General features: G+C 39.5%; 1 protein-coding gene across 1 annotated transcript; it reads right to left on the bottom strand.

The window, feature by feature from the left end:
• Window positions 1-7,196: 7,196 nt before the first annotated feature.
• Window positions 7,197-12,969, bottom strand: LOC121396199 (protein gar2-like). Its single transcript, XM_041570868.1, has 4 exons — window positions 12,717-12,969; window positions 11,353-11,469; window positions 8,307-8,780; window positions 7,197-7,363 (listed from the first exon to the last, which is right to left on the bottom strand). Exons 1-3 carry the CDS (start codon window positions 12,775-12,777, stop codon window positions 8,326-8,328), a joined length of 633 nt encoding a protein of 210 aa, XP_041426802.1. The 5' UTR covers window positions 12,778-12,969; the 3' UTR covers window positions 7,197-7,363; window positions 8,307-8,325.

Raw genomic sequence — 12,969 nt, 5'->3', positions numbered from 1 at the left:
TAGTCCAGAAAAAAGTATAGAGTTCATGTCCTTCTTTATATCTACTTTTTATTGTATGGTATCAGATTAGTAATAGGTTTCAGGACCAATGGTAAATGATGGGATGAACCATGGGTAAAGATCTTTATTTGAGTTTCAGGGCTCCCCCTGGGCCAGAACATCATGGCACTACCCTAAAACCGGCACCATGGTGTTGGAAGAAAAATATCATGACGGCCTCCACTGGCTTCCTTTGTTTCCCCAAAAAGGGTTTTGTTTTACCTGTTTACCCTTAAAGAGCATAAATGAACTGCTTCTTTATAATCCTATAAGACTGTGATCTATTTTTATAGGAAGATGTAATATAAGACCGGCTAAACTATTTGTTCTACACCCATCACTGGAATAAGATACAGTTACTTAATCTGACCCAGAAGGAATATACCCATAAGCTAAAATAAAATCAGGGAATTCAGAGCAGTGTAGAGCTGCACCTGCTTTTATTAAAGTGGCAGTGGAAACTTGTATCTGTCAAGGAGAAATTTTGCCTGACGTATAAAAATGTCTCCTTAAAATTCATGAAGCCTCCCCGCATTGCACCCGCATTCTCCACCCGCATTCTCCACCAAACTGAAAATGGCAGAAAGACTTACAGTAACATGCATAAAGCTCTATAATCTCTTATAAAGCTTCAAGTATGCTTATTGTTGTGTTATAGCACTTAAAGGGATACTGTCATGGGGGAAAAAAATTTTTCAAAATGAATCAGTTAATAGTGCGGCTCCAGCAGAATTCTGCACTGAAATCCGTTTCTCAATAGAGCAAACAGATTTTTTTATATTCAATTTTGAAATCTGACATGGGGCTAGACATATTGTCAATTTCCCAGCTGCCCCAAGTCATGTGACTTGTGCTCTGATAAACTTCAATCACTCTTTACTGCTGTAATGCAAGTTGGAGTGATATCACCCCCCTCCCTTTCCCCCCCCCAGCAGCCAAACAAAAGAACAATGGGAAGGTAACCAGATAGCAGCTCCCTAACACAAGATAACAGCTGCCTGGTAGATCTAAGAACAACACTCAAAAGTAAAAACCCATGTCCCACTGAGACACATTCAGTTACATTGAGAAGGAAAAACAGCAGCCTGCCAGAAAGCATTTCTCTCCTAAAGTGCAGGCACAAGTCACATGACCAGGGGCAGCTGGGAAATTGACAAAATGTCTAGCCCCATGTCAGATTTCAAAATTGAATATAACAAAATCTGTTTGCTCTTTTGAGAAATGGATTTCAGTGCAGAATTCTGCTGATGCGTTTTGAAAAAAACATGTTTTCCGATGACAGGATCCCTTTAAGTAATGAGCACTTATAATGGGGAACATTCACATATGACTGGTTTCCCATAGGCTTCATCTATGGAAGCATTAGAAGCATGTGCTTTGTAAGTACAGCCATGTTTTTCCACTGTTCCCATTGAGCGATTAAGCAGTGCTGAGCCCTGTTGGGTAGAGGCATCATTTTCATATCTCCCATCTTAAAATAGAACAATCATCTGGAACGCAGAGGGCTTACATTAATGTAGGTAGATTTTTGGAAGATGGGCATTTAATAAGGTGTCTTTGGGGACAAATGGGGCCATAGACCGAGGTCTAGGTTGGCTGTAGGCTTCATTTAAAAAAACACTGATGAATAAGTGGGGCCTATTGGAAGGTGTGAAGATGCCATCCCATGTAATGAATAGCTTGTGATTCTATGCCTTTTACCTTTGAACAGTAGATTGAATATAATAATGTGCAAACTATGCTTTAGTGTTTTATACTTTGAGTAAAGCATATTTACAAAACCAACAAATATCCAAATATGAGTTAACTCCTTTACTTAAAATAGCCCTACAGTCCTGACGCATTTCGCGCCTCTGGGCATAGCGGTGGCATCTACACCATATTTCTACATTAGGAAAGAGGTTAACTCTTGATAATATAAAATATTGAAGGGATAATTTACAGACATTCTGGACGCAAGGGCAAAAGTAATAAGTTGAATAATGAATTGCCAGGAAGCAGGGGCAATCAAATCAATGAAACAAATTGTGATAAAACTGAAGATGCAAAATTATATCTGTCGCTTGGTTGCTATCGTTAACGTTATAAAGCAAAATGGCACACAATAAACGCTACGGCCACATGAAAAGTTGCATAGTGTAGGTCCTAGTAAAAAAATGTATTAAAATTTAAAGCAGTTACATAAAATATTCCTCTGACAAAATGCTCCACTTTCTTCCAATGTATTTTTTACCACTAAGTGGCAGTTGCAAAAGGTGATTTATACAACAGTAACAACCCCATTGTATCATGGTCACTTTTTGTCAGTTTACGTTTTGTAAAAGACCTGGAATCTGTCTTTATTTTGGACTGGCTAACTATTTCTATTATGGGCACGTAATTGGCTGGCATAGTCAAACAGACTAGGTGATCAATCATCTCATTCAGCAATTGGGGTGAACGTCTGGATTGGTCCATATTTGCCAAAGCTGTTTTTATTGCAATGTTAGTAAAATGATGTGACTGTTCTGATGACAACATCGCAATATGTTTTTATTTCTTTCTTTAATTGTGTCTCAGACAAATTCTTCAATATTTAGGAAATCATGATTCATATATTTAAGAGATTAAAGCAACATTGGCAAGATTCACTAAAAATGGCTATTTGTGGATAAATAGGCCCGCCAGGTGCATTCTGTTTGATGTTAATAGATTAACCCAGACCAGGGTATATAAATCCAGTTTAACCATTGACTGGACCATTTTAACCCTTGATCTGGATGCAGAGTTAGGAGCAGAAAGAGTCAATAAAGCCCATGGGGCCTCTGACATCACAGGAGGTGCACAATAAACAGCTGTTTGGGATTAGGGACTGGGTCCCTTGTGACATTGATGTCAGCAGAGCCGGGTGTGTTGGCTGCTATGAATGTGACTGTGTACATAGGCTGACAGTTCACTGGTCGGCGTGAGAGAAGAAGTCGCTGATGTGTGACTCTGCAAACGCCACGACATCTCGTGCTGAGCTTGTGCTACGCTTCTCTGCCTGGGTCTTAAGTGGGAGTCAGATCCGGCTGCAGTCACAGGTATGATGTGTTGCACCATATAATCAGCAGGGGAGAGTGGAAAACCAGGGAACATATAAACAAAGGGAAATATTTGGGTAAATGTCAATGCAATATTAAAGTGCAAGGTCCCGTTGAAGCCAGCAGTTCAGTTGAGCCATTATTACTTTATAGTGGCCTCTTCCTTGTCCGATGAAAATGACAACCTTACGTTTCTGCGGTGGTGCCGTCGGCATGGAAGATGTTACCTGTGCTCCCAAAAAGCTTTCTATGTTGGCTTCACCCAATGTCAGACTGTGATGCCACGCCAGGGGCCCACCAAAAAACCTTAGACCATGGGCCTAAACAATTGTTCCTCCTCTCCTCACTTGTCTCCTTGAGTCAGATTTACTAAAGTGACTAATGCTGGCAATGATTCGGCAGCGGTACTGCTTCACCGATTTACTAACGGGCGCAGGCGTAGCTTCGCTAGCAAAAGAGACAGAAACTAGCGGCCATTCGCACTCTATTGCCAAGGGGAATTTTCGCTCTGGCAAATGGACATTACTCCGCATATTCACTAAGATGCAAATTCACTAAGAAAGTTACCTCTTTCGCCAGACTTGTCTTTGCCAGCTCAGACCAGGTGAAGTGCATTGGAGTGCATAGATCTTCCTCAATTTTCTGTTACTTACATCATATTTTTAGTGGAATAAGTTTCTAAGTCCCAAAAAACGCTGGCGTCTTTTCCTTTTTTCAAAGTGATAGGCTGCAAAAGTCCTTAACCTTTTTTTGGGTAACCGAGTTCCCCCATACATTTTCTAACATATGGAACATAAACTATACAGTGGGCTCATGTGTAGGGCATTATAACAACTATATTTTCTTTATTAAAGTTCCCTGGTGTAATGTAATGTATTTGCTGCAACATATACGTCCATTCAACTTTACAATTTCCCGCTGTATGCAAATTAGCCTGAGCGAAGACCTCTAATGAAGTTGCGCTAGGCATAATTGAACACTAGCGCCAGCGTTCAGCACCCTGGAGGCAACTTCACATTTTAGTAAATTTGTTTTGTCTGAGTGAATTTTCGCCTGGTGAATTGCGATGGCTGAGAAGCCGTCGCTGGCAAATTTTACGCCACTTAGTAAATTTACCCCCCTAGTCTTTTATATCTACTTACTATACTCCATTCTTCCATTAAGCCTCTTTTTTCCAGGTAACCCGGTGGGCCAGTCCAACACTGGCTCCACCACACCCAGGGTCCTACCTACAGATGAAGACCCTGTCACTGTCGGGAGGCCCGAAGGTATAGGAAGCCCCACTTATTATTAAATTATTTAAACCAACTGATGGCCAGCACTACAAGATTCCATGAGAGCTTCCATAGGCAAAATTGCAATGCCAAACGTAGACAGCACTGTAATTATGGGAAAGATGTAGGTTGTTTCACTTCATTCTGGAGCACAATGACATGCACCTAAGGGTGTCCCCATTTATTGTACAGTTATGGGACCTGTTATCCGGAATGCTTGAGACCTGGGGCTTTCCATAATGGATCTTTCCATAATTTAGATCTTCATACCTTAAGTCTACTAGAAAATCATGTAAACATTAAATAAACCCAATCGGCTGGTTTTGCTTCCAATAAGGATTAATTATATCTTAGTTGGGATCAAGTACAAGCTTCTGTTTTATTATTGCAGAGAAAGAGAATCATTTTTACAAATCTGGATTAATTGTATAAAATGGAGTCTATGAGAGACAGCCTTTCCGTAATTGAGAGCTTTCTGGATAACAGGTTTCCGGATAACGGATATCATACCTGTACCTTACACCCTTACACCCTGACTCACTTCACTTCATTGTAACGTATTTATTAGACAACTATCTAATGCTACTGATCAACAGTTGTTAATGCAGTAAAAGCAATATACTGTAGGTCCCTGTGTACACAAAACAGTCCCAAAAGCAGCGCAGACGCTACACAGTGTATCTTTTGTGCGGACATAATTCTTTGTACATGATTTACAAGTAACATTTTGTTACTCCCCTTGTCAATGGGCATGTGTATCCATAAATCATTGTTACTTTAACAGCACACTAGCCTGCCACTCACTACATTATAGGGATGCACCGAATAATGGACTCCACTAACATCCCACCAAACACTACATTATAAAATTACAACATTACATAGTTGCACAAACCAGACCCACAACTCCAGAATGCAATGTAGCAATGTTATGTGTCTCTGCTGTCAGGCAACATTACAAGAGTTCCTCGCAACAAACCCTTTCTCGAGATAAAATTCCCAGGTATAAAGAATGAAGTTTTGGCCTATTACATATGAATAATTTGTATTCCAAACTGTGTAGCCTGTGTTCCATTAGAGGGTAAGCTTGCTTAGTGTTCCTATGGCTGCTCATAAGTATATACATATTTAAATTGTAATCATAGCTCAGATTTAAGGAAGGAATGGAAGCAATAGGTTTTCATACTTTTTGCCTCGGGGGAAGCCAAGATAACACATTAATCACAAAATTAACTTGTATTGAATTAAGGGGGTTATATCAAAGTCCAAATTTATCTTAATATTTTCTGAAAAAACTCCAACCAAATCCGCACAGGTTTTTTGGGCTTATTTATTAATACACTTTCCTGAAAAAATCCGAAGAAAACGTGATAAATCAGATTTTCACGTTTTTTTTCGGATTTTACCCGAAAACTTCGGGATATTGCCAAAAACCCAGCACACATCAAAAAATCATTGGGACTTCTCCCATTGACTTATATGCCGGATTTTAGGATTCAGGCTTTTCCATCCTCGGGGTTTAATAAATTCAGAAAAATTTGTGATTTTTTTTTTTAAAGTCTGATTTTTTTTAAAAAAAAAAAAATTTTCATATTCAATGTTTAGTAAATAGGCCTCTAAGTGTTAAACTAGAATGTACGAAAATCGTACAAAACTTTAATTCCTACAACTGCAGCTTAAGGATATACAACCCTTGCACTGATGCAATAATAAGAACAAATGTCTGGTTGTTTGCTATAGGATATAGGTGCAAATAAAATATCTTTTGAGGCCTGCACATATTAACTCCCCCACTACCCTACAGGGTTCATTGCATTGCTCCTATACATCTATACGTCCAAAAGAGAATACATTAAACATGGACTTCTGCTCTTAAGGATCTTATTTTAGGGCTTTTTTGAAAGTTTCAGGAACAATTCTAATTGGCTGGCAGTTGCTCAGATTCACATTCAAACCAAACAATGGAGAGTGGGGTAAATTGCTGCTGAATTTCTGATGTAGTTCATTTCTCTTTATATAGTGCTTTGTCGGGACAAAGAAAGATTATTTATTAATACTGTGGTCCATGAAATCCACCACCCCTATTTTACTTCACTAGAATTCTGTTGTTTTGAGGTCAATCATTTGCTCATTGAATCAGCAGAAAAGAAGATGGGGAGCTACTGGGGCATCTTTGGAGACACAGATATTTACTGCTAAAGGGCTGTGGTTGCCTTAGGCTGGTACAGCAGCCCAAAACATAATGAACAACATTTCTAGTTTACTTCTATACTTTACTTCTTATATGCTTAACTTCTTCTTTAAACCATAATTTCAAGAATATGTAGGACAACAAATAGGGTTTCACTGAAATCTCACCTTAATTAACCTTCCAGCTGGACTCCCAGGAATATATAGGTGAGCAAATTACTATTATGTCTAAATGTCATCCTAACTGCCCTCCAGGCTGGAGCCATCAATAATTCAAGTTTCCTTAGAAGGGCCACCCCCATAGACTGGTTACATTAGACTTTTCCCAGCTCCACTATGCTCCAGGAATACCTCATTTAACCCCAAATTCTCAAGTCCAACTTGCTGATGCAGCTACCTACCACCAGCTCCAGCATGTATAACACAAGTAAGAGGAGACATATAGAGTGTATCACAGCTCAAGTTTACTATGGGTCCTGTAAACCCGTAGGTTGTAATGGTTATCCTTGGGTATCTTTGGTGCCTAAGGGTAAGTTATCCTTGTTTTAAACACAAGACCTGGGGTGGACATAGACCTTATGGGTGGACAAAGCAAAGAAAGCAGCATAAACAAAAAAGGCAGAATCTGTAATGAGTGTTTAAAACACTTTTATAGAAACCAGTGACCCAGACAAGTACAGGAATGTTGCTGAATGATTTATTATGCTGAAGAGATGCAGACTAAATGACTAATGCAGGAAGGAGAGGAAAAGTCAAGCAGGTATTATAGTCACTTCTGGGGCAGGCTTCATTTCATACCTGAAAAGGAAACACAAGAGGATTTAATTTAATATAACAGCACAAACAAATTATTTGTGTCACTTACTGAGCTTAGGGACCCACTCACAATATACAGTACACATAGAATAGAAATGTCACAATATAAGGCTGATTAGTAATTAATACAGATAATTACTACATGGCAGCACAGAAACCAGTGCAATTGGCATCAGAATTTAATAATCAGCAAACCTGTAGCATCAGCTTATATTACAGGGGAAGCTCATTTTCTGCTGGATAATTAGTGACGAGCCCTAAGCTTAGCTTCTCAACAGCCAATCAGAGCCCACTGAGCATGTGAGTGTCACAGACACTTTCCAAGATGGTGACCCCCTGTGACAAGTTTGAAGTCCTGGATCATTGCTGCTATTGACAACCCGAAACTTTAGCCTCGTCCAATAAGATCAGTATATAAAATATGGCATTTTTAGCCCTATTAATTTTTAGAGTTTAGTTCTCCTTTATATTTAATAAGAGACTGCCTTCCATATCTTATCTAAATTGCTTGGCATCACAATATCACACGCCAATCAGACATCAGAACACTGAGCTTAAAGGAGAAGGAAAGGAACTAATTACCTGAGATCCTGAGCTAGTGGGGTCTCAGATGAGCAATTATAATCACAGAGGGGCGTCTAACCCCCCAGTGCTTGTACCTTTCCTTCTCCTTTGAGCCAGTTTGGGTTTTGTAGCTAGAAAACTGGGTTTAACGACATTGACAATGACATGTCGCACACCTACACAAGGAGCAGCAGGGCGCACACAACACACACACACAAAAGATACAATGCACCAGTGGTTTGCACAATCAATATAATCAAAGCACAACTTTATCACATAGATGTGTGGATCTCTGCACTGGTATTGGAACCAGAGTTTTTACTGAATTTAGACAATGAATAATTATAAATACAGTACGTACGCTGTCACGTATTCTTTTTTTATCTCCGAATGCCGAAAACAGAATGGCTCTTTTTGCTGTGATGTTTTTTCTCACGATTACCAGCTTCTAGTTTGAAGAACTTATTCAATGGACTTTCAAGTTCGTCTTTAGAAGGCAGTAAGGGAATTTTAAAATTTTCTAGGCCGCCAATGGGCTTGTCAGCTGCCTCGGGCACTTTGCTGTCAACCTCTTCCTTGGGCTCAGCCTCCTTTGCAGGAGCTGCCTCCTCAGTGGGGGCAGCAGCTGCTGGTTCTTCTGAGGAGGAGCTTTCAGAGGAGGAGGAGGAACTTTCAGAGGAGGAGGAGCTTTTCTTTTCAGAGGGGGCGGCTTCTTCCTTAGCGTCTGCTTCCTCACTAGAGGATTCTTCTTCTTTATCTTCTTCGGAAGAGCTGCTTTCTGCAGCAGGTGCGGCATCCTTATTTTCTAGTTCAAGTTTAAAACCCTTCAGTATATCTGCAGTATAAATTAATTTTTAAAAAGATTATTTTTACCTCATGGGTATTGCGAAAGCAAATACATCTCTAGCTGATCGTCAATAGAACAGCACGTCATTTACAAGCCCAAATGTAAACAGTTTCCCATACTGATAATGTGCAATATAAAGTACAGTAAATCTTATTTACAGTTGTAGCCACTGGAATGTAGTTTGTCACCTTTAGCCCAGGTTTTGTTACTGTGGAGGCTCAGAAGGTATGGGAATAGACCAGGCATAGGCTTTGACAAAAAGATACCTCTATCATAGCTTAAAGGGATACTGTCATGGGAAAAAAACATTTTTTTCCAAAATGAATCAGTTAATAGTGCTGATCCAGCAGAATTCTGCACTGAAATCCATTTCTCAAAAGAGCAAACAGATTTTTTTATATTCAATTTTGAAATCTGACATGGGGCTAGACATATTGTCAATTTCCCAGCTGCCCCAAGTCATGTGACTTGTGCTCTGATAAACTTCAATCAGTCTTTACTGCTGTACTGCAAGTTGGAGTGATATCACCCCCTCCCTCCTCCCCCCCCAGCAGCCAAACAAAAAAACAATGGGAAGGTAACCAGATAACAGGTCCCTAACACAACTAGTGATGGGCGAATTTGCGCGAAACGGCGAAAAATTCGCGAAACGGCGCCAGCGTCTCGTTTTTGATGCCGGCGCCCGTTTTTTTGACGCCGGCGCCCGTTTTTTCGGAAATTTTTTTGACGCCGGCTAATTTTTGCTGCGAATTTTAGCGGGCGTTTCGCGAATTTATTCGCTGGCGGCGAATCACGCAAATTCGCCGCAAATTCGCGCGCCCATCACTAAACACAACATAACAACTGCCTGGTAGATCTAAGAACAACACTCAATAGTAAAAACCCATGTCCCACTGAGACACATTCAGTTACATTGAGAAGGAAAAACAGCAGCCTGCCAGAAAGCATTTCTCTCCTAAAGTGCAGGCATAAATCACATGAACAGGGGCAGCTGGGAAATTGACAAAATGTCTAGCCCCATGTCAGATTTCAAAATTGAATATAAAAAAATCTGTTTGCTCTTTTGAGAAATGGATTTCAGTGCAGAATTCTGCTGGAGTAGCACTATTAACGGATGCATTTTGAAAAAAACATGTTTTCCGATGACAGGATCCCTTTTACACACATATATATATATATATATATATATATACACCGTATATATATAAATATATATACACAGTATACGGTATATTTTTTAATATGTTGTGCCCACATTTAGATGTCTGAATATTCCTAATTCTGGATTGCATATATTTGAGGTCAGACTAGTAAAATACAGTTAAAATTTTCCTTTGTAACTTTTTGCAAAAGCAACCCGGATGGTTCCTGTTATTGCATATCAATTGCAGGCTTCCTGCAATTGATAGAAGGTTTAAAACTGTGCACCACCCCATACGCTTGAATTTATCCATCTATTTTTCCTACTTTTTCCTACTGTATTCATTATAATGTATTAGTAGATCATATGATAAAAATAGGTATTCCAGTCTGTGGCCTTTCCTTTCTTAAAGGAGAAGGAAAATCTGTTTGCACTTGGGGGTGCCAAATGTTGGGCACTTCCAAGTGATTGTATTGACTTACCTGAAACCCCGGGCAGGTGCTCCTATCTGCAGAAAACTGAACTGGACCTAGGTTTTTCTTCTTCAAATTTCCCGGGGCAGACGCATGTGCAGTTGACAAAATAGGCGACTTTTTAGTTAAAGTTTGGATTTTTGTTCTACTGCGAATGCGCAACCGCTCAAAGAAAGAGAAAGCAGGAAGAGGATCGCTCCGTGGTGCTCACTGGTATATCCCCAGGCCGGTGCAGTTTTATGCTGATAGGAGCACCGGCCTGGGGTTTCAGGTAAGTCAATACAATCACTTGGGGTGCCTATTATTTGGCACCCCAAGTGCAAACAAACTTTCCTTCTCCTTTAAATAATAAATCCCTCGTTCAACTACAACCCATAGCGTGGAGGACTGGTAGGAAAATATTTCCCTTGCATTCTATTACTTTTTATCACATGTTGGCACATGAATTATAATGTAAATGTATTTCTGTAACATATAAAAGAGGGGATGCATTTGGGTGGTACATAGGCATCCACATGTATGTGCTTTCCTTCCTTGTTATTCATTAAGTGGAAATATGGAGCACCAGGGGAAGCAAGGTTCAGCACTGAATTTGGCATGATTTTGCTATTCCGGCTCCAGCACTTGCATGCTTGACCATAGTAAATGAACCCTGAAGCATTTGCCGAACTGCATTACTACTCTTTTCCTAGCCCTATCCATTTTAATGTCTTCCACAAACCTGTACAATTTTGGCCTTACCCCAAACATATTCAGTTTAGCTTACAATAGATAAAACAGTAAGGGGTGTAAGGAATATGTGATTACTCTTACTTTGATACAGTTGACTGGGCTTTGTCCACTTGCACAGAAGCAATTAAACCAAACGCACAAATAATAAGTGATCGGATATTAATTAAGACCACAAGGTGTTTTGGCAAAGAAAACGATTCATATATCAACAAACCTTCTGGGTTCTTCAGTAAAACAGGCTCTAGCAGAGGTAAACCGCCAAGATTTTCAGAAAGTTCGTCATCGCTTAGTCCAAAGTCAGACCAGTTTGGCTTCCCTGGGAATGAAAACTCTGTGTAATGGAGAAATAAGTAACGGTTAGTATTTGATGAACTGCAAAGAGTTTCTCCATTCATTACATGGCCAGCAGTTACCATAGTTACTGCCCTTCTAATGTGACAAGAATCTGCACCACTCTGCCTAATAACAAACCACCTATTCTACCACATGTTGTGCTGTTCCATTATTTACTTTAGAACTGGTATTCCAATATGTCCTTCAAAGGCATATGGCATTGTAAATCTTGGCAAAAAATACATTTTGGGGCAAATTTATCAAGGGTCAAAGTGAAAATCCAAAGTAAAAAATTTTTAATTTCGAGCTATTTTTGTGTACTTCGACTATCGAATAAGCCAACATTTTGAAATTTTAGTCTATTGGGGGACCTTCTAGAAACTACTTGGAATCATTTGGTGGGCTTTGAAAAATCGAAGTCCTTTGAGTCGAAGTCAGTCGAATGCGCTAACGATTCGAACGATTCTAATACAGCCTATTAACCTGAAGATAAAAACTTAGATTTTTTTTAAATAAGTTTCTATTGGTCTTTTTAAATTCGAATTTCGAAGTTATGGGAGGTCATAAAACTCACATTACTTTGAAATTCGACCCTTGACAAATCTGACCCTTAATATCAAGAGATATGAACCTCAACTTCTTTAAAGGTTTTCTGTGCCATTATCCATCAAGAAACAATCTTGAAGCATTAACTTCATTACATTGCCAAAGCAAATGCTGAATTAGGCGGAATATTTGAAATAGGGGAAATGTTTGACTTGAAGACCAACTTTCATACCATGTGTTCCTTATTCACTCTCTTCAGCATCTTTTGCTCAAGGTCTCCTTGGCTCATAACCAAGGTATACAAATCTGAAAACGTTGCTGTTTCGGTTTCTCCGCCATAGTTTACAAAACATTGGAACACCAATAAGTGTTAAGCCCAAATGTCATGCTGAATGATCCTTCATATTGGTCTTCAAGGAGTATTAAAACCGCAAAAAGGGATTCTTCTCAAATCTAACCCTAATTGGCTTTCAAACTGGACCCTAAGCAATTGTTTGTGAATCACTGCCTTATAATATGCCACAAGGTACTACTTTCATCCATGGTGACCATCTCAGTTGCCATTTTCCTAATAATACTACATTCAGGATAACTGACCACTCATATGATTGTTAAAAATTCACTGTGTAGATAGACTATTTCTCCTCCTCAACCCCTCAACACCTCAAAAGTAAAATAAAGGATATTAATATTACTTACGGTCAATTGGAAGGGCCACACTGATAGCCAATAAGGCAAAGCCTATTAAAAGCTTCATCATTCCTGGTGCTTCTCACAGCCCCCCTTGCTATCACACTTGGAAATGAGGCTTGAAAAAGATACCAACTTAAAGAGGAAGAACGTGGCAATTCTGCCTTAAATACGGATCACGTCAGGATGACAGAGGAGGAGCCAATAGACACAGCTATGGATCCAGAGTCTGTAAATATCTGTAAGACCTAAAGTCTTTCCA

This window comes from Xenopus laevis, chromosome 7S (assembly GCF_017654675.1).
Source record: "Xenopus laevis strain J_2021 chromosome 7S, Xenopus_laevis_v10.1, whole genome shotgun sequence".
NCBI classification, from domain to species: domain Eukaryota; kingdom Metazoa; phylum Chordata; class Amphibia; order Anura; family Pipidae; genus Xenopus; species Xenopus laevis.
This window is presented reverse-complemented; position numbering and strand designations above follow the sequence as displayed.

Bases quoted from the DNA above. Each gene is read 5' to 3' on its own strand.
- LOC121396199 (XM_041570868.1), bottom strand. From the start codon at position 12,777: ATGATGAAGCTTTTAATAGGCTTTGCCTTATTGGCTATCAGTGTGGCC. The intron at 11,470-12,716 runs GTAAGTAATATT...TCCATTACACAG, and splicing joins TGTGGCCCTTCCAATTGACC to AGTTTTCATTCCCAGGGAAG. The intron at 8,781-11,352 runs GTTTGTTGATAT...TTTATACTGCAG, and splicing joins TTTACTGAAGAACCCAGAAG to ATATACTGAAGGGTTTTAAA.